Source organism: Squalius cephalus (genome assembly GCF_949319135.1).
Source record: "Squalius cephalus genome assembly, chromosome: 9".
NCBI classification, from domain to species: domain Eukaryota; kingdom Metazoa; phylum Chordata; class Actinopteri; order Cypriniformes; family Leuciscidae; genus Squalius; species Squalius cephalus.
In genome coordinates this window covers 24,093,168-24,115,146 of record NC_137130.1, presented here as the reverse complement: position 1 = coordinate 24,115,146, position 21,979 = coordinate 24,093,168, and the positions used below count along the sequence as shown (strand labels likewise).

The following is a 21,979-nucleotide window of genomic DNA, read 5'->3' as shown; positions in this document are numbered from 1 at the left end:
TGTTTCAGCTGCTTTGATTTGAAATGAACAGCACTGGAAAAGAGAGCAGGTACAACAGGAGTCATTTACTGCTCAGCCCACTAATAAAGTACATCTCTGTTTCTGTCGCACACAAATGGAGAAAGGGCTCGTGGGTAATTACACGGTAGTGTGCGCATTCATTTATGCTCACAGCACTGGCCACAGCAGAAGGACACTGAGTTTTCAGGGATGACTCAAATAATTACACTGAAAATGAACAGGTGGGTAGAACAAGAGATGCTGATGACACTTTTGTTCCTCATGGTAATGCACAGTGCTCAAAGCTCTTTTCACCTCATCAGAGACCTCTTTCAACAGCAAGAGCTTTTCAAACAGGGTGTCAAGACTGCCGGTGACATTACTGACTACGATTTCAGAAGCGTGACTGTAGCTCAGCACAAATGAAAGCAATGAACCTTACAAATTAGCTGAAGCAATAATCACACTGTCAGAGGATGTCTCAAGTAGTGCTGTACAATTCAACTGAGCAAATCTGTTCATTCAGAGGGTTCTTATCAATAAAGCTTTCAACAAAACGCATTTCAGCAAGATGTGTGTCTAAGTGAATTTTATATATATATATATATATATATATATATATATATATATATATATATATATATATATATATATATATATATATATATATATATATATAGTGAGGAAAATAAGTATTTGAACACCCTGCTATTTTGCCAGTTCTCCCACTTAGAAATCATGGAGGGGTCTGAAATTGTCATCGTAGGTGCATGTCCACTGTGAGAGACAATCTAAAAAAAAAAAAAAATCCAGAAATCACAATGTATGATTTTTTAACTATTTATTTGTATGATACAGCTGCAAATAAGTATTTGAACACCTGAGAAAATCAATGTTAATATTTGGTACAGTAGCCTTTGTTTGCAATTACAGAGGTTAAACGTTTCCTGTAGTTTTTCACCAGGTTTGCACACACTGCAGGAGGGATTTTGGCCCACTGCTCCACACAGATCTTCTCTAGATCAGTCAGGTTTCTGGGCTGTCGCTGAGAAACACGGAGTTTGAGCTCCCTCCAAAGATTCTCTATTGGGTTTAGGTCTGGAGACTAGCTAGGCCACGCCAGAACCTTGATATGCTTCTTACAGAGCCACTCCTTGGTTATCCTGGCTGTGTGCTTCGGGTCATTGTCATGTTGGATGACCCAGCCTCGACCCATCTTCAATGCTCTAACTGAGGGAAGGAGGTTGTTCCCCAAAATCTTGCAATACATGGCCCCGGTCATCCTCTCCTTAATACAGTGCAGTCGCCCTGTCCCATGTGCAGAAAAACACCCCCAAAGCATGATGCTACCACCCCCATGCTTCACAGTAGGGATGGTGTTCTTGGGATGGTACTCATCATTCTTCTTCCTCCAAACACGTTTAGTGGAATTATGACCAAAAAGTCATACCACATGACTTTCTCCCATGACTCCTCTGGATCATCCAAATGGTCATTGGCAAACTTAAGACGGGCCTTGACATGTGCTGGTTTAAGCAGGGGAACCTTCCGTGCCATGCATGATTTCAAACCATGACGTCTTAGTGTATTACCAACAGTAACCTTGGAAACGGTGGTCCCAGCTCTTTTCAGGTCATTGACCAGCTCCTCCCGTGTAGTTCTGGGCTGATTTCTCACCTTTCTTAGGATCATTGAGACCCCACGAGGTGAGATCTTGCATGGAGCCCCAGTCCGAGGGAGATTGACAGTAGGGATGGGTATCGTTAAGGTTTTAACGGTATTACTACTCTTACCGATACTCCTTATCGATCCGGTACTTTAACGGTATTCTTATCGGTTCTTTTTGTTATATTAAAAAAAAGGAAAAAAATAATTTAGAACATAATTAATATTGCTTTATATTCTGAAATGTAAAATAAATATCTATAGCAAAAGAAAAAGCAATGCTTTAACAAAACAAATAAAACATGTATGTTATGCAGAAGGGTGCAGGCTTTTGTGCTTTATATACAGAAGACATAGGACACCAAAAACAAAGTACAAACACAAACAGTACAAACAGATGTCTACTGACATTACGGTTCAGGAGTAATATGGGCTAAAAAGACATCTAATAAAGTCAGATGTAAAATAACACTGCATAGTTTATCATAGATAGATTAAAGCTTACAAAAGCCAAAATTATTCATTTAAGAGCTGCGACTGATTTTCTCTTTGCGTTTTGTTGTTTGATTCACATTAATGGAGCAATCGTCAGCAGGTTTATTAGACTGCTGCCTCTTTAAGACCAAATGCAGATCTAATCATTATTGCGCATCATATTTTCTCCCAACTATTTACGCCCATTTAAGACATAAACTGTATTTAAGTGAATAAACTGTTTAAGTGAATCTGTGAAGACGGCCATTTTGACATATTTTTGTGTATATTTGATCATTTAGATGCGCACACGAAGCCCAAAATATACGTTGCTTGTCTCGTTGCGGTGTGTTTCGGAGCGCGCGCCGCATTTGGAACAGCGTCTATTGCGTCAATTTTGGTACTTTTAATAGCCTTTTATTATCAAACGCGTCCCGCAGTTTAGCAACAGTATAGACTACATTTTACAACAATCACCGATCGTGCAGATTCTGACGTTACGTTTGGGATTTAGGGAGAAATGACAGCGCACTGCTGTGAAAGGAAGGAAGTTGCGCTAAACAGAATGAATGCGGCTTTAGTTTTTAATGGTTATAGCCTACCTCAAATATCTTTTTTATAATCATTGGAAGCCAAAATCTAAATCTAAAATAAAATTAGTTTAATATCAAAGATCTAAAGTGTAGCCTAGCCGTTAATGTTTAGTTCTGTCCTCAACGTCACTCATTAAGCAGGGCTGTTGTGTGTTGTGCGCACCGTCGCTCCACGTGAAAGATCTCTCTCTCTCTCTCTCTCTCTCTCTCTCTCTCTCTCTCTCTCTCTCTCTCTCTCTCTCTCTCTCTCTCTCTCTCTCTCTCTCTCTCTCTCTCTCTCTCTCTCTCTCTCTCTCTCTCTCTCTCTCTCTCTCTCTCTCTCTGTATTTCAAAATTCAGCACCGGGGCCCATTTAATACCGGGTTTCGGTACCCATCCCTAATTGACAGTCATGTTTAGCTTCTTCCATTTTCTAATGATTGCTCCAACAGTGGACCTTTTTTCACCAAGCTGCTTGGCAATTTCCCCGTAGCCCTTTCCAGCCTTGTGGAGGTGTACAATTTTGTCTCTAGTGTCTTTGGACAGCTCTTTGGTCTTGGCCATGTTAGTAGTTGGATTCTTACTGATTGTATGGGGTGGACAGGTGTCTTTATGCAGCTAATGACCTCAAACAGGTGCATCTAATTTAGGATAATAAATGGAGTGGAGGTGGACATTTTAAAGGCAGACTAAGGTCTTTGAGGGTCAGAATTCTAGCTGATAGACAGGTGTTCAAATACTTATTTGCAGCTGTATCATACAAATAAATAGTTAAAAAATCATATATTGTGATTTCAGGAATTTTTTTTTTTTGATTATGTCTCTCACAGTGGACATGCACCTACGATGACAATTTCAGACCCCTCCATGATTTCCAAGTGGGAGAACTTGCAAAATAGCAGGGTGTTCAAATACTTATTTTCCTATAAAATATATATATAATTTTATATATATATTAAATTAAATCTTGTTAACTGTGTAATTAAAAAGATAACAGTTTATATAACTGCTTCAGCTTGACTACATGAATTGTGAGTTTGAAAGCAGCACCCACAACACTGATGCGTAGTCATGTGAACGAGCAGTTGAGGATGTATTATCACAGATGTGGAAGACTAAACTGAGACTCAAAGCAGCCCACACCGTCTCTCCTCCTACACACACAGACTCATCTCTCTTTCATCTTCACCAGCATACGAATGCAGAACTGGCCAAATTAATATAAGCATCTGTCTCCCAGCACGATGTTCTCTCGGTATTGCAAGAGAATTATGGTTCATGTCACTATAACTGCTGCCTGTCAGTATATCAGCCACATACAAGACTAGAGCCGGTAATGATGACAAACTCACACAGAGAGAGAGAGAGAAGCAGCAACCAAATGTGGAAAGCAAGTGTGTGGCTTCAGCGGAGTTTATAGGTGATCTGTGTCATTTTTAAATGACTGTTATTGTTATACCAAGCATGAGTTCAGAGAGAGACATGAACAGCACATGGATTTAAATACATGTACAGTACTACAGGTTATGTTTGGTATATGGTTTCAATGCCTCAAATGTGAATAGCCATCTGAGTGTAATTACTGCATCTGTTGTCAGGGAAACAAAGATTTAATGAACCCAACATTAAGCACAGACAATGAACCTGACAGACGACAGACTGGCCATGCTGAAAGTAAAGGATATATGGCACTGCACACACACAACATTTTCAATAAATTTCTTTAAGAAATAAAACTAGGGATGCACAATACAGACATTTTAACAAAACCAATAATTATTTTGTATGTGTACCCTACCATTTTGCGTTTAAGGATTGAAATGTTTCTGATTTAAAATAACTGTTTTGAATATATTTTAAAATGTAATTTATTCCTGTGATGGTAAAGCTGAATTTTCAGCACCATTACTCCAGTCTTCAGTGTCACATGATCATTCAGAAATCAATCTAATATGTAGAGATGGAACAGGCCAATTTTCCACATGAACGGCTCGGACCGGTAACCGGCCGGTCAGTCTCACGTCTTACCGATTTTGAGGCAATCCATTTTGTTGCCAGCGGGCAGCGGCACATGCAATAACGTCAGCTGCGCGTTCTCGCTCTCTTCTCTCCGACGGCGAAGTGACAGACCCGTCTCCTCTCACTCACCGTCACATTTGCTCCAGTTAAATACTGCTTGTGTTGCACATTATTTTAGTAATTCCCGCAGGTTTCGTGCTCACACCACTGATCTATATAAGTGGCGCTCATAAGCCGCCTCATAGGGCACTCAAGCAGCTTGTGAGTCGCAAGTACCAAAATGAGTGGCTTACTGTATTGTTAAACACAGTCAGTTTTGAACCTAACTAGTTGAGAAAGATAATGCAAGATGTGTAACAGTATCTTGTATCCGTGCATAAGCTCTTAAAGAGACAGCAGTCTAATATTCCTGCTGCTGTCTGTCATGTTAATCAAAGAACATAAGACAAAGAAAATCACTCTCTGCTCTTGATAGAATAACTTTTGTTACTTTAATCTGTATTTAATTTTTACAATGAAGACTAACCAGTGTTATTTTACATTTGATTACTTTAATTTCTGTAGTATTTCTTGAATATACTGTATACTGAAAAACTTAAAGCTGTGTTTATTTCATATCTCTTTATTCTATTGCATTTATTTGTGCTGTTGTTTGAAATTAGTATATTTGTTATTGTATTACTTGTCTTTGTACTTGTTTTTTATGAAAATAACATTTTGCATTAAAGAAAAGTCCATATTTCTTTGTATATGCTATCAATTGTAGTTCTTTGAAAGGAAATCATAATCGGCAAAAATCGGTATCGGTATCATCACACTTGATTGATTTTGATTAATAGAAAGTTCAAAAGAACAGCACTTATTTGAAACCTCAATGAATTACTTCGAGATAGAAATTTACTGACCCCAAACTTTTGAAATTCAAAATGATTACATAAAATACATTGAAAATGTAGTTAAAGGGATAGTTCACCCAAAAAATGAAAATTGTAATTACTTACTCACCCTAAAGTTGTTACAAACCTGTATACATTTCTTTCTTCTGTTGATCACAAAAGATCAGAACACAGAAGATATTTTAAAGAAGGTTAGTAACCAAACAGTTGACGGCAGTGGCACCCATTGACTTCCATAGTATTTTTCCCCCCATACTATGGAAGTCAACTCTCAATTTATCCAGAATCGTGTGGCTCTAGCGCATGCTGTATAACAGGTCACGAATCAAACAGCTGTATCAAACAAAAATATCTTATATTTCTCACTGTAAGATTGCGCTCTATAAATAGTCTGAATTGACTTGACTGTGGACTCTTACAAGCTCCCTCCATCCCCCTCTCTTTCTCTCCTTCTTAACATCTCTGTCAGTTTCTTTCTGTGTGTGTATATGTGTGTCTTGCTCTCTTAGCCAGTGTTTTGCCTGCCTGTTCCTGACACTCTGGCCTAGTTGGTTGTCTGGTTTCTCTGGCCTGAGGAGAGGGCAGCACTGCACCATGAAGCTGGAGGACAATTCACAAAGAAACGCCTGCTTTACATCTCACTAAATTCACGAGAGGGGTGAGGGACAGAGTGTGGAGGAGAAGGACGAGACAGTAAGGCCTGACTGCTGAGTCTGGATGCAAAAATCTCCTAATATGCTGTAATCGCTCTCAGATGGTGAATTAATGCACAGTGAAACTGAAATGTGAAACATGGGCCTCGCTGTCCTTTTTCAAATGGCAACATACATCTGGTTCACACTCTAAATGTCTCCATGCCATTAATGATGCAATCAAGATGACTAAGCACTAAAAAGCATGCCTGAGAAGCCATTAAAAAAAAAGAAAAACTATAATAAACAAATTACTCTGGTATGTGATTACTGCTAAAACAATCCAGTGTGAATTATAATTTGCTCAGATAATTACTTAAATAACAACCAAAGTGAAGCAGCATTACTTAAAAAATAAATAAATAATTCAGACTTCGAAACGCACAGCATGAAGACATCACAGCCAAAAAGAAAATAGCCACGACAGGCTCAGGGTGTTTAGGGGCCCAAAATAAAGTCTTGTGTGAAAAAAAAAAACACTTTAATATTCAGTGTTGCTCAATATAGAGCTCAGATATATTGAGCAACACTGAATATTACAGTGATTTTTTCGTACAATATATTGTAAGCATATGGGCCAGTATTCAACATTTGTTTTAAATTTATGTGTCAATCTTAGATGTGTAATTATTCGTGCCCATTTCTTCTGTTTTTACATTTAAATGACCTTTGCCATCTAACACTAATATAAAGTTAATCTTTAAAACGTTACTGATTTTATAATACTGTTAAAAGGAATCTTTAGCTAATCTCAAAAATGAATACTAATACTGTATAAATGTTGTGATGCCTAAAATCAAATACATTTATTTTGTGGGAAAACACAAAACATAGGAGTGATAGCAGAGACATGAAACCAGAGATGCATTGAAATTTTGGCTGCTGAAAATATTTGGCCATTATATAGAGGGCCATCAAAATGACAATTGGTAGGTGCATTAGTAAAATCTGTTGACTTTAGCAATCTTTGTTGAATAGACCTTTCAGCTTGAATGCCACGAAAAACAGACAAAACAAATCTAAAATGGGAAAAAGCTTTGAGGATGACTGTACAAATAGATTTGACAAGAAATCTGAGGTAGGCTATATTTTTACAGACTGCTGAAAGCTACAGAACAGAGAAGCCAATGCATCTCTGCAATTCATAGAAACACTGGACTCCAGGCAGCGAAACGTCATCATCATCATTGTAGTCATCATTTTGTGTCAATCTGTTGAATATTGGGGTAAAATCATACCCTAGCCTATAAAAATAAAATGTATTGTTATTGTGTTGACAACTCATCAATTCAATCATCAACACTGACAAAAACTATACAAGCTTTAGGGCTGGACGATATGCCGATATACCAACCTATATTGTATTTTTATAGAAAGCGTTCACAGGCAAATTTGCTTTATGTATTTTCCCGGCGTCAAAATTAGGCACATATAAAGTCAGGACTTAGGAGACATGAAGCCTGGCTGCATGTCAATATCCATGGATCACTGGATCTTTGGTAAGTTGTAAGGAACACTATAGAGTCCAACCTTTAGTTTAAACTGATAATCTTTGTGTTTTCACAGTTTCCCCTATTAAATCCAGTCATGCAGCAGCTCTTTTGCCACTCCGGCGGGAAAGTGACGTCAATGTATCCTCTTTAATGATCGGATGAATATTATTCCTTACATAACATATGGACTGATTTGATACACTCTGGCCCCCAACAGCACACACAGACACACAAACAATACAAGGAGAAGAAAGTAAGCAGAGCGACAAGCAAATATTTGTTCTCCAGTAAGTAGTCTTAGAGTTTGCCCTCACAGAAAAGAGTCCTGGTGCCAGGAGATGAAAGAAACCAACTGCCATCCTGTCCATAAAAGGAGAAGCATACTTCACGAAGACTCACACTGACATCGACTTGACAAAACTTTCCTTTGGGATAATGTCCTGGTCAGAGTACAGAGTACAGCCAGTGCAGTTCAACACATACAAACCCATTCTTTGAATAATAACAAATCAATCACACATTCGGAGAAGATAAACCCAGGGGTTCATTTACAGAGAGTTTTAACTTGTCTGTCCCTTCTAGACTGAGGGCTGATATTAAAGGGTGCTCCGATCAAGACATTTGGAGACGATCACAGATTGTCGATCACAGGAGTCACATTAATTCAGGGCCTGAAATTCATTTTTTAAAAATGGGGGAAATCCCCGCTTTTGGTGAGTTTCGTGGGGGGATTTTTTTCTCTTTTGGGTCTAGGGCGGGGCAGCAGCAGGATTATTAGGCTGCTGTCACTTTAAGACTGAATGCACGGATCCAATATAATGTTACACATTCATTTTCTATTTTAACTGTTTACGTTCACTTAAGACCAAACCAACTATGTTTACGTGCATAATCAAAACGGTGATTTTGTATACATCTGTGTGTATTTGGACCATTTAAGGGCAATTTATTGCAATTTGGTACTCGCAAGCTGTTTGTGAGGTGGCTTTATGTGTTCATGTTTTGAATGTGCATGAGCGCACCATTTTTAGGGAGAGCAGTTTAAACACCGGCAAGACAACCGAGAAAGTTGGTAGCACCAGTGCAACTAGTGGAAAAGTAGTCGTGTGAGCGAGTAACCCAGTCTGCTTCGAAGCATCATTTTGGAAGCAACAGCAAGGGGCCTAATTTACCTTTAAGCAGGTATTGGCTTCATTTGCCCTTGTCTTCATATACTGTGAAAGATTCAAGAATGTGGTGTTGAAGCACTGTGCTCTTTAGCCCAATGAATCAAAACCTAAATCTGATGATTTCCTCCCAATAAATAAATTCTGTCATTTGCTAACCCTTCTCCTTGGGGGAATATAAAAAACTGCTATTTTTCAAGCGCCTTCTCAACTTGGAAAAGAAACCCAAAGAAAAGTGTGTTACATTATCTCCATGGCTGCCATTAAAACAAACATTTTGGAAGGGCGTCCCCACCTTCCAAGATTCCATTAGGATTCAGAGTGGGCCATTGAGCCAGCTCACATCATACAAACATGGATCCAATTAAAAATGGGACTCTTAATATCGCAAGAGATAATCGAAACAAGCTGGAACAACCTGGAATGGATACGACACCCCACCACAAATAACTTAGATCTAAATACATAAAAATTTGCCGACAGGCCTTTTATCTTTCTATGATGATCCAAGTACTGAAACTTCACACTTCAGCCAACGGCTGATGTTCACAGACACGCAGGCCCAGAAACCTTCATTGAGGGAATGAAATCAAGCATACGATTTGTCTAATAAAGATAAGCAACTGATGTGATGTAGCCAAACAATCAGACATCTCTTTAATTAACAGAGCTAATAATCTGTACAAGCACGTAACCCTGACTCCTTTTTCACTCCTATCCTTCTCTCTCCAGCTCTGGTACAAATCCTCTGAGCTACCTAGGACAGCATTTTTAGGCATCATAGGCTTGTTCCCAATGCAAACTATTCTGAAAGGTAAGAGTAACACTCGTTACAAAGACGTATGTTCAATGTTCAAGTTCAATTTACATCTACTTCACTCTAATCTAAGTCAAAAGTGTGTTACATTATCTCCATGGCTGCCATTAAAACAGACATTTTGGAAGGGCGTCCCCACCTTCCAAGATTCCATTAGGATTCAGAGTGGGCCTTTGAGCCAGCTCACATCATACAAACATGGATCCAATTAAAAATGGGACTCTTAATATCGCAAGAGATAATCGAAACAAGCTGGAACAACCTGGAACATCATAGTGATGAACATCATAACATGGAACATGGATGAACATGGAACATCATACGTCACTCGCACACGGAGAACCTCTAATATGACTACATGAAGATGGCATAAAATACGCTTTTGAAACCAAGGGCAAGATCAGACAAATAAAAAAGTGACTTGTTGCCTGTTCTAATAGGCAGCATTAGGATCACTCCCAACACGAAGGCTGTTACCGAAGGCAGCTAGGACTAAATCATGCTGCTTTGCTTAGCCAAATTCAAAGACACCACTGCGTATATTGTTTAAAAAGAAGCCAGTTCCAGAACGCTCTTAGTGGAGAGCTCTTTTTAACTTTCTATTCATCAAATGCAAATGTATCCCATTTTCCACTAAAATATTAAGCAGCACAAAAGTTTCTTGAGCAGCAAATTATATGATTTCTGAAGGATAATGTGACTGAAGACTGGCCAAATGATGCTGAAAATTCAGCTTTACCATCACAGAAATAAATTACATTTTAAAATAGGCTATATGTGGCCTTTTGAGAGATTAAAACATTAAAATATATTACACAACCCACATTATAGGCTAAACTGCTGCAGAATAAATTGACTTTTACATAATATCTGTATACAGTTTTATATCTACATATAGTTTTATGCTTTTATTAGAGGATGAGATCATTAGCTTAGCAACATGCTAACAACAAACACTACTGAAATCAGTTAGTAGTCTAGTCTCTCAAGTGTGTTTTGTTTGTGGACTGTGGATGCACAGAATTGCTCCAAATGGTCACTTATGACGTGGCATTTCAGTTAGGCTTGTGAGTTAAGTTTACTCATGTAGCCTAGATGGTCAGTCACTGATCACTAATAACCATTTCAAGTCTATAATATCCAAAAGCACAGTTAGTTTATAAGATCAGAAAGTAAAATGGAAAATACAACAGAAGGACCATTAAAACGGCCTTCAGGAACACTACCCTCGTTTCATTCACGTCTCTGTTCTAAAAGCCAAGAAACTAGGCTAAATATTTAAGACTGGGCCTCGCTACTAAGAAAATATTGCCATGAACTGTGATGTATCAGTACTGAGAATCACAAAAAAACTGCTTTAGGTTATCGAGCACAAGTGGCAAACAGCTTCAGGAATGTATTGCAGATGAAGAAAAGATGAAACATTTTGAACACTAGACTAGCCCTTTAACCACATCTTGAAGTCTTTAGATTGTACAAGTCTTCTGTCCTATTTGAACAGTAGCAAAATCGACTTTCCTAAGCAAATAAACTGATTACATGCAATTTTATCAAGGTGTGTACAACCAAAATACCGTATAACCAAAATTTTACACTCACACAAAGTAATTTATAAAAGAATCTAAACATAACGACAATATTCATTATATAAATATGACTTTTTTCTTTACTTCAGTGGCTAGATATGACCTTTCCCCCTAATATTTCCAGGGTTAACTGGTCTCTATTTGAGAAAATATGATTTCCAGTGCACACAGACTAGCCAATCTGTTGAGTCCACTGTTTGTTACAGTGTGTACCTTCTTATTATTGATGTTTTTAACCATTTCTGACTTTGTGAAAAATACTATAATGATTAAAGAATCGAGGTTGACATCTAAGTATCTGGTTTATTTTACAGGTTTGTTTTTTTTAAGTTAACATTTTTTCATATTGGTTGATTTTCAAATTACTTGTCTAATTAAGTAAAAGTTACGTAAAATAAAATAAAAAATACAGCATGTGTTATCTACCATTTTTAAAGGAAATAGAGTGATATATAAATCAGCTTTATATCAGCCGTCGGTAACCCTGCTAAAATATCGGCCCCCCCAAATAATCCATAATGGTCGACGACCAAAACTGACCCTATGCATCACTGTCCTAAAACATGACACTACGTCAATGAAATCGTTACAGCAACATTTATGCACCGATCCAGATATGATAGTGTGCCCATAAATAATAAGAATCCCAAGAATTTATTATCAATTGTGTTCAAGCACAATTAAAATCCCTGAGGACTTTTTTTCTTTCAGAAATCAGAGTTAAATAAACCTATGCCATAAATTACATCAGTATGGAAGCATCCAGTAAGCATCTAGCAGTCTGTCAGATTCCTCCACCACTTGTTAGTGCTGTTGCTATAATGACTAACATCAAGTGTCGTCTGTCTATAAAGCCAAAATGTAGGTGACAAACTCCATTTGAGTAGTTTAGAACTGTAATTGTCAGCATGTTTTACTCGCGTAGAGACAGAACAAAGTTTTTCCAGTGCGTCAGATCATCATGTAACGTTAATCATTACTACCAACGCGCTGCAATCAGTGCAAACCTGAGCGCATCTCTTGCAAAAGTAGCACTCGCTTGGTTTACAGCCTCAGCTACGAGTGCTCTAAACTTTTACGGTATTTCTCAACCAGGAGAAGCCGCAGTTGCGTGTACGCATTTAGTAGTTGGTGCTCAGCTTCAACAGATGACCAACAGCCACCGCAGACACTTCAGCACACATCAACTCCAAAAACAGCGCGTATCAGCATTCCTTCGCAACGCTTCGCCCGCTCACCTGTACGTAGTTACTTTCGCAGTATTCGGCGACTCTGTCGAGGTTGGTGAAACTGTCCAGTAACGCTCTGCGACCCGCTGGAATTTCCTCTTCCAGCAGCATCTGCAGCTCCGCCATCTTTACATCTCTCTCTCACTCACTCACTCCACGCGCGCGCCCGCCCGCACAGCTCAACTATTAGCGACAGGAAGTGCAGCGGCTTCACCTCCCGCTGAGTTTTGGGGAAAGCAGGGAAGCGCGTTTACGAATCATACTATGGTGAAGAGTTTGCGTATTTATGCAAGTGATGTTGCGTTAATATAATATAATATAATATAATATAATATAATATAATATAATATAATATAATATAATATAATATAATATAATATAATATAATATAATACAAAATATAATATAATATGGACAATCATTTTGATAGCTAAATTAACCTCTAATAATTATATGATATATAATATGATAATATAATATAATATTTAATATGATAGCATAGCATGTTCAATAACTATCTTATTTACATGTAAATGTGAGAAAATATATGGACATATGATTTAAGAGTTTCACAATATTTACAATAGCTAAATTAACCAACGATCTAAGCATGATATTATCATAATATTTTTTAATGTTATTCATTATTTTTTCAAAATGCTATCTTTAATTTATTCATAAGATGAAGATGAAACAGCAGATAAACAAATCTGTATTACTAAGCATTTTTCTTGTTTTACTGTTTCTATGTTTTTATTTAAATGGCTAGATCACCCAATGTTTGCTGAACACAAAATACGATATTTTGAATAATGGCAGTAACCAAACAATTGATGGGCCCCATTGTGGAAGTCAATGGGGCCCATCAATTGTTTGCTTACTGCCATTATTCAAAATATCGTATTTTGTAGTATGGAAAATAATAACAACATGGAAGCCAATGCAGTCCATCAACTGTTACCATATTCCTCAGAATATCTTCTTTTGTGTTCAGTGGAAGAAAGAAATTCAAACAGTTTTGGAACAACTTGAGGTTGAGTAAATGATGACAGGATTGAATTTTTTGGGGTGAACTATCCCTTTAAATAATGCCTAGTTTGACAACTATAACGTTTCTTGTTTAAAATGACTTATCACACATAATGAGAATACCTGTAAGAATGCATTACACTTCATCAACTGAATGAAATGTGCCTCTTAAAAATAAAGGTTCTTTATTGGCATCTATGATTCCATGAAAAATCTTTAACATACTATAAATGGATCTTTCCATTGCACTAAAAGGTTCTTTATAGTGGAAACTATTCTTTATATTATTAAATTGTTCTTCACACACACACACACAAATGGTTCTTTTCAGAAGTGTTCACTGAAAGGTTCTTCGGGGAGCCCAAAATGGTTATTCGATGTCATCGCTGTGAAAACCTTCTTTTGAATCCTTTATTTTGCACTTTTCTCTCACATTCCTTTGGAAATTGCGCCCCCTGTGTTGTTATAACGTCACAGTTGTCATCAGGAATTGACTGGTCAAATCACACTTTAATCACTAGTTAAAAATGACTATTAAAATGCTCTTTTGTGATGTGGCAATTTGACTTACAAATTGTACAATATACCTGTATGCAGTGCAATACTTCCATTAAATTCTAATTGTTGCATAAGTATATTAAACATACAGTTCATATGCATACTTTTTGCAGACATGGAATATTTGTGTGGGGGGAATAAGCTAAAAGGTGATTAAAATAGTGATCAGTTACATCTAAAATATAAACTTATAAGACCCAAAACAAACTGAAACCAGAAACTTAAGTAAAAAGTTTATTTATATATGTTATATATATCTATATAACAAGCTTAACAAAGTAATGCCAAAACAAGTAGCACAAAACAATGTTCAATGTTAATTTCTGATTGTTGATAAAGCAAGTCATGTGTCAGTGTGTCAGGCTGCCAGCTCAGTTTTGTCATCGTGACGTGGATACTCCTCCACCTCCATTGCCATTAAAAACTCTGAGAGTAAAGACAGATATTAGGACATATGTTAGGATGTGGACTATAGGGGAATAAGATCATTGACAATAGACACATGAAGAGGATAATACACACACACACTCAAATAGGTTTATTACCTTCAGTGTAGTCCATGTCTGGTCGTGTGGCGACAAACACCCAGGCCAGTCCAACCAGAAGAGCTATGACCAGGTTTACCACGATCCAGGGCTGTAGAATCTGATGCTCTGAACCTGGGGGCCTAAACAACAACCACTGAATGCGATTTAGTGAAGTATGATGAAACAATTCCACTTAAAGAATGATGTGGTGATTGTTTCAATATTTTTTAAGGACATTATGTTGGATTGCATTACGTTAAGTCTGACAAACTCACCAAAGTGTTTCATTGGCTGTGGGGTAGAGATGTATGCGATCACTGGTCATCTGCTGGCTCAAAGACAAAATGAGAGCAGCAAAGTATACTGGGACCAAACAAAAAGAGAAAAAGACAGGAGGTTACCTTATAAATAGTATAGCCCATTCTGTTTTAGCTTGAGTTGTTTTAATACACAGCTAGCCGTGGATTATCCCTTATTTATTTCTGTTAATGTATGGTTACATTTTATAATAAGGTCTCATTTGTTAGAATTAACTAATTTGTTAACTATCATGAACTAACAATGAGCAAAGTTTATTGATTTTCACTCACAGAAGGAAGCAAGAGCCGCTGGATCAAGAGTGAGAAATCCTCGTAGAGCCATAGAGGCTTTGGCCAGATTCACCCTGATGTGAAGATGGTACAGAAACTTACTTTCACAACTCAAATGGCATGAGCTACATTTTCAAACACTCCAAAAAAAAAAAAAAAACCTATACAGTTTTGAAATATTCTCTTAGCAGTTGTCTTTTATTGTATGTCAATGATTTGATCTTAGAGCAGGTTTTCGAGTTGATGAAAGGCAAATAAATAATTAAATAATGAAAATGTCAAATGAAATATTTTTCACACAAAACATTCAAAATAAAACACTTTACTAAAAATGTTTTACATTTTATTTGTTTACTGCACGTCATGTGACCATTAACCGACATCAGAGAACCATTAACATGAAAATGTATTGTTAATGTATTGTAATATTACTATGGGTGTACTTCAAATAAATATTTTAGATTTTAGGCTTGGCTGACAAAAAAATGTTAGGAAATCGCTGGTGGAAGGACAAAATTGAGTAGAATGGAATAAATTGCTAAATTAAATAAAATGTTAAACTGACTGGAGTTTGATTACTTATTGTATGTACTGTTGTCAGTTACATTCACACTTCTCTTATTACAGGTTCTCTTCCACACCTGTCGAAGGCAGACACAGTGCTGATGGCCAGCAGGAGGTAGAGCAGAGACTGTGCTGGGTAAGCCAGACTGTGGTACTGCTGGAGAAGGTTGGGTAGTGTGGTCATCTGCTCTCCAGCTAACACATACACAACAATGATATTCCACACCGCATATCCAGCCAGAAATCCATGAGAGAAGAGTCCAATGATCCTACAAGAACAACAGTTGAGCTCCGATTTGGAATTACTACACATTACATGTCATTAAAGACGCCATTTTATGCCGTTTTACAAAGTCTTGATTTTGTTTTCAGGGTCTACAAGAATAGGTTTTCAAGCTTTAATGTTAAAAACATTATTTTTCATATATTTCACAATGTTGCAGCACCTCTTTTCCCAGTCTGTCAGTAATGCTTTGTTTAGTTCCGGTCTCTATGAAGCCCCTCCTTCCGAAAAGCACAGTGTGTTTCAGAATTGGTCAGCTGGACAAGTGTGTTGTGATTGGTCAACCTCTTCGAGTGTGTTTCAGAAATGTCACTGTCCTTACCATAACTGCGAGCTTCAACACACTACTAACGCAACTCAACCAGACCTCGCCCATTTTGCATTTGCCTTGGGCAGGAATTTTTAAAATGAGGAATACTCTGACGTGTCCGTTCCAGGAAGAAAACTCAAGACTACAATGGAGGCGTTTCAGGGAGTTCAGAAACAGTGTGCACTGATATAGAGAATAACTCCCTTTGGAGGGACTTTGTGTTTTGTAACTTTGCAGACTTTTTTCATGCTCAAACAGCAACATCACACACTAAAGAATGTTGAAAATAAAAAAAAAGCACCTGAAGCTGAAGCATTAAGCTCCACAACATGAAGAGGCAGGGTCATGCTGAGTACTGGACAAACTAACTTTAAATCAAACTGAAACTAAAAAGTTAAATGATAAAATAAAAGGCTGTTTGGAAACTGAAACACATTTGGTTGAATTAGCGTTGACAAGAGCTATAAGACCGTTTGAGACCATCTCCCAACCAAACTCACCTGAAGCCGCTGTGGACCCTCATGGCAACGTCTCGTGTATTCCACGTGGGTCTGACCTCCATGTACTCCTCCAGATGTTCACGGGATAAGTTCAAACGATCAGTCGCCTGGAAGCGGCCTAAGTTGGATGTCATATTTCATTGGTTACATTTATGTATAATTTATACATAATACTTGATATTATATCTGCAATAATAAAGAATATAAGATTTTTTTCTAGAAAGTAAGCACACTCATTGTCTCTTAATTAATGTAAAAACTAATTATTGTTGGCAAACTATATCATTGTTAGCGTATATTAAATGTATAATGATAGTATATACACAAAAAAAGGGCCAAGCCCAAACGTCTTAACCACAAATTACTGGTCAAGAAACGAGCTAAATTTAAGCAAATGAACTACTTAAAATGCCATCGCTGTCTCAGAAAAACATCAAAGACAGAATGAAGTTTTTGGCAGAATATGGGAAGTTGTGTGTGAAGTGATGAATCACAATGAAACATGAGTTGCATGGTGATGCTCCAGAGCGGTGTCTTCAAAAATCTGCTAAGGAATATAATAATAAATGCATCTCTACCACAGTGAAGGAGGAAGATGTCATTGTGTGGGAAGACTTTTTAGCTGCTGGGATTGATGAGCTACTTTACTGTGAAAAGTTATTTAATGCTTTGGAGTACAGGAGAATATTGCAGAATGGCTTGTTTCACACAAATAAAAAAAGTTGTTAGAGGAATGATCAAATGTGATTTTTTAACAAGACAATGCTCCTGCTCACACTGCAAAGACAACCAAGAAGTTGCTTGAGAACAAGGCCATTAACATTGAGTGGAACAACACTGAACTCTTCCTGTAAAAAGCTGTCTGCAAGTTGGGGAAAGCTATTCCAAGTTACTTTATCTACAGTATTTGTGCAATTCTTGCTAATTTCCTGACCAGTGATTTGTCATTAAAATGGTTAAGATCACTAAATATTTTGCCATTTTTGGCTTGGCCCATTTTTTTTTTGCCCTGGAGTGTACTTCAGATATTTCCCCCATCTCAAAATGAAACTCACGGTTCTTTTCGACAAACACTTTTCCCATTGGATGACTGTGGCCCAGAGGGGCTGAGAATAGAGAGCGCTGAGATATGGGTGCGTGCACATCAGTGATGATGTCATCTTCCTCCACAGCTAGCTCGTTATGAGTCTGGTTTTCCATCGTCTTAGCCTTCCTTCAAAAAGAAGGGAACATTACTCCCACTAGAAAACAATACAATCACAATTGCCACGAAACTACTGCTTTTAGTTCTATTCACTTTCTTTTCTAGAAGTTTTTGCCTCTCACTTTTTTCTCTTGCTTTTTTTGGTGACTTCCTCGCCATCTGTATGGGGCTCTGGAACATCTCCATTTGGATGGTCTTGCTGCTCACCCTCATGGTCTTTTAAAACAATGAAAACAAGAACATCTAAAAAAGTAAAAAAAAAAAACATCCATCCCTTAAATGAAAAGTGAATATCATACAAATGAATGAATTACCCAAAGTATGTTGTGCCTTCTTTTTCTTCTTCTTCTTCAGTGGTGGATTGTCTGGAGGCTCAGGGGTCAGAGGCTCTCTGCTTTCAGACTGTCTGCGACTCTCCAGACCCTCCATTTCTATAGCTGCCTCAGGCCCTGCTGTTGCTTATTGGGCATTATACAAATATAAAGGAGACAAATGCTGTAAGGAAACAAAATGGCTAATTACAAAATTGATCTCACTTTATATTAAGTGTCTTTAACCATTATTATATTTACATAAAAATAAAATAATAATTGTTAGGTAAAACGCACTTACTTATTGAGTTCATGTTGTATTGCAAAACACTTGAGGTGGTGGATACTGGTAAGGTTAGGGTCAGGTTTGGTGGTATTGGTAGGTTTAGGGGTGGGTTAAGGAGTAATGGAAGGGTCAACGGTGTACTGTAAATTATAGATGTAATTACAGAAATTAATTACAGCAGTAATGGCATGCAGGTTTAAAAAAATATACCTATAAGTACAATGTAAAAACATACCCAGTAAGCGCATTGTATTCAGTACACAGTGGTTAAAGACACTTAATATTAGATGGGACCACAAAATGTACTAACATCACTAAGCCTGTGTGTTTTGCACAGGTATTTGAACTATTCCACTGCCTTCCCTGCAGAGGTTGATGTTACACATAAATGAGCTTTCATAAGAATGTTTTTGCCCGGCAGTGTAAATAAAAATGTACAGTATTTGATCCGACATCACTCATGATAAGAAATGCCATCTTGTTAAGATCGAATAAGTAGTTTATCATTACCTTCTGGTTCCTCGACCTCATTGATCTCCTTCTTGATTTTCTTTTTCTTGGCTTTGACACTTGGCATTTTGTCTATGTAAAGGGAAGAAATAGGACAGTCTGCTTAGTCTACAACACTAGTCCTATATAGTAATTCGATTAGAAATCTATAGGACTCAACTCAAGTACAATAGAAACTGTTGTCGAGTACAGGCTTTGAGGATTTACTAGGACTAAGCCAAATAATTAAATTGATTTTATTAAAACTTCCGGTTCAACAAGAATAACTGACCTCTGGTGTCTTGACGTGACAGACCCGAAAATCAGGACTGAATGGAAACAAAATGAAGAATATGAGACTCATTTCACTTCTTCCAATTGAAGTGTGAGCAAACAGTGAGCATGTTCCTTTAAATTAGCCTCATGCTGGATATAGCTCTTTACTGAGAGAAGATTATGAGGCCAATTAGGTAAACAACATTGAACTGCTTCTTTCTGCCTGACTTAAGCTCTCACTTTTAACCAGTTAGCTAGTCAATGACACTAAAGCTCGCTGATAGCACACGCACATCTCTGAGACATTTATTTGATGTGCGTGTTTTCATCTGCAAGATTTTTTTAAAGAATGTTTGCTCATCTGCAATACGTCTCTAAGACATTTCCTGTCAGATGTTAAATAGACATTCAGAAAACATCTTCAAGATGTTTATGATTTAGAATGTATGTAAAACTGACTTTTTAAAGATGTTTAGACTTTTAGATGTTTGCACACAGCAGATACTTTTCATATGAACTGCTATTTAACAGATATATTGAAGACATATGTGTGCTATCTGGAAATCACAATAAAATATTATGATACAAATAATATAAATTAATAATACAATCCAATTATTAATTCAAATAATAAATATTATAAATAAATAAATAAAAATAGATAGGTCTATCTCTCTCTCTCTCAATAATACAATGAATAATTAAAATAAATAAAATTATAGGAAAAAATAACATCAATATCTCAAATAATAATAAAAAAAACTATAGGCATCTCTCTCTCTCTCTCTCTCTCTCTCTCTCACTCCCTCCCTATATATATATATATATATATATATATATATATATATATATATATTAGGGCTGTCAAAAGATTAATCGCGATTAATCGCATCCAAAATAAAAGTTTGTGTTTACATAATATGTGTGTGTACTGTGTATAATTATTTTGTATGTATATACACACACATGCATGTATATATTTAAGAAATATTTGCATACATATACTGTATATATTTATATATAATTTATATTATATATAAATATAATTTATATATATATATATATATAAATTACACATTTTTCTTAAATATATACAAGCATGTGTGTGTATTTATATATACAAATTTAATTATACACAGTACACACACATATATTATTAAAAACAAACTTTTATTTTGGATGCGATTAATCGCGATTAATCTTTTGACAGCCCTAATATATATATATATATATATAAAGAGTTCAGATGCAAAAGCTTCTAAATGCCATCTGAAATTTTCTTATATATAATGAATATTCTATTATATAGAATGATCTTTTTTATCAAGCTCGTATATTTAAATTCAATAATTTCACTTAAATGGCAATGAAGATTACCTATTAATTGTCATTTAAGTGAAATTACTGAACTTAAATATACAAGCTTGATAAAAATGATCATTCTAGAAGAAAATTTCAGATGGCATTTAGAGGTTTTTGCAACTGAACTTATATATGATATATATATATATAAATGCCTCATTCATTCTCTCTCACTCTCTACACACACACACACACACACACACACACACACACACACACTATAGGCTATGTTACAGTTAAATCTTCAACACGTTGAAGTGCAACATCCAGACAATGCAAATTCAACAGGTGATTTGTAATCACAATTCAGCGCAATGTCTAATTATACCACATAATAAGCAGGTCACATGGTCACACGATGTAAACACATCAGTATGTAAACACATCAGCCACATATTAAATACACAGCCCAGTTAACAAATGACCAAGATTTGTTAAAGAATAGGAAGTGTTAAATGGGACTGTCGTTGAAGTCCATTATGTGTAAAAGTAAACAGACCACTCAACTAATTCTGACAGATTTATATTTAGGCTACTATTAAAACCTTATACTAATATAAGTTTACAAATAAATCCAACACATCTCGCTCTTATAATCAACGTAAAGAAAGACGAATTTTACACACATTAGTTTAGAATAAGGCTCAGCACGGAGCACGAGACACGTTATCCAGTAGGCTACTCTTTGTCTTTATCATGTTTACATATCAATCAAAGCTCACGCTGCTTGTCATAATGACTGATGGTAGGATCTGCTATAATCGTCGGTGGCATAACTTACTGTTTGTTTTCTTCCCATTCTTCTCTGGCTGCAGTCGTGTTGCAGGAGCTGATGGTGTGAGAGGAGGAGAAAAGTCTTGGATGTGTCGTCAGGCTGTCTAATCCTGGGCTTAATCCTCACAGACGCGCATCGGCCAAGGAGGGAATTAGTGTGGCATAGATCGGTGAGTGGGACACCCTGAGACAACCACACACACACACTGTGACAAAACCTCTTATATACACACCATTAGTCACTACAACTGTTACATCATACTCATTTATCCAGTATGTTCAATTAATTCGTACAATAAAACACATA

The 21,979-nt window shown here is 36.7% G+C and overlaps 2 protein-coding genes across 22 annotated transcripts in view; both read right to left on the bottom strand.

Moving 5' to 3' along the window:
- The window catches only part of abi2a (abl-interactor 2a), a 35,016-nt gene extending 22,209 nt beyond the window's left edge, over positions 1-12,807 (bottom strand). For all 16 annotated transcript variants that reach the window (XM_079880848.1, XM_079880852.1, XM_079880846.1 and 13 more), the window contains exon 1: positions 12,619-12,807. In XM_079880848.1, the coding sequence (XP_079736974.1) occupies positions 12,619-12,735 (117 nt within the window). In that variant the 5' untranslated portion in view covers positions 12,736-12,807. The remainder of the gene's footprint in view (positions 1-12,618) is intronic.
- A 983-nt stretch (positions 12,808-13,790) lies between these two features.
- tmem237a (transmembrane protein 237a) lies at positions 13,791-21,761 on the bottom strand. Of its 6 annotated transcripts, XM_079882383.1 has the most exons (13): positions 21,680-21,758; positions 19,553-19,589; positions 19,282-19,353; positions 18,787-18,911; positions 18,489-18,669; positions 18,297-18,390; positions 18,026-18,183; positions 16,971-17,088; positions 15,955-16,146; positions 15,314-15,387; positions 14,999-15,086; positions 14,742-14,863; positions 13,791-14,622 (listed from the first exon to the last, which is right to left on the bottom strand). In XM_079882383.1, the coding sequence occupies exons 5-13, from the start codon at positions 18,601-18,603 to the stop codon at positions 14,555-14,557; spliced, it is 1,029 nt and encodes a 342-aa protein (XP_079738509.1). In that variant the 5' UTR covers positions 18,604-18,669; positions 18,787-18,911; positions 19,282-19,353; positions 19,553-19,589; positions 21,680-21,758; the 3' UTR covers positions 13,791-14,554. The 6 variants fall into 6 exon arrangements, with proteins under 6 accessions (XP_079738509.1, XP_079738510.1, XP_079738507.1 ...); XM_079882384.1 differs by lacking the exon at positions 18,787-18,911 and having other exon boundaries at positions 13,809-14,622; XM_079882381.1 differs by lacking the exon at positions 18,787-18,911 and having other exon boundaries at positions 13,809-14,622; positions 18,489-18,632.
- Positions 21,762-21,979: the final 218 nt, after the last annotated feature.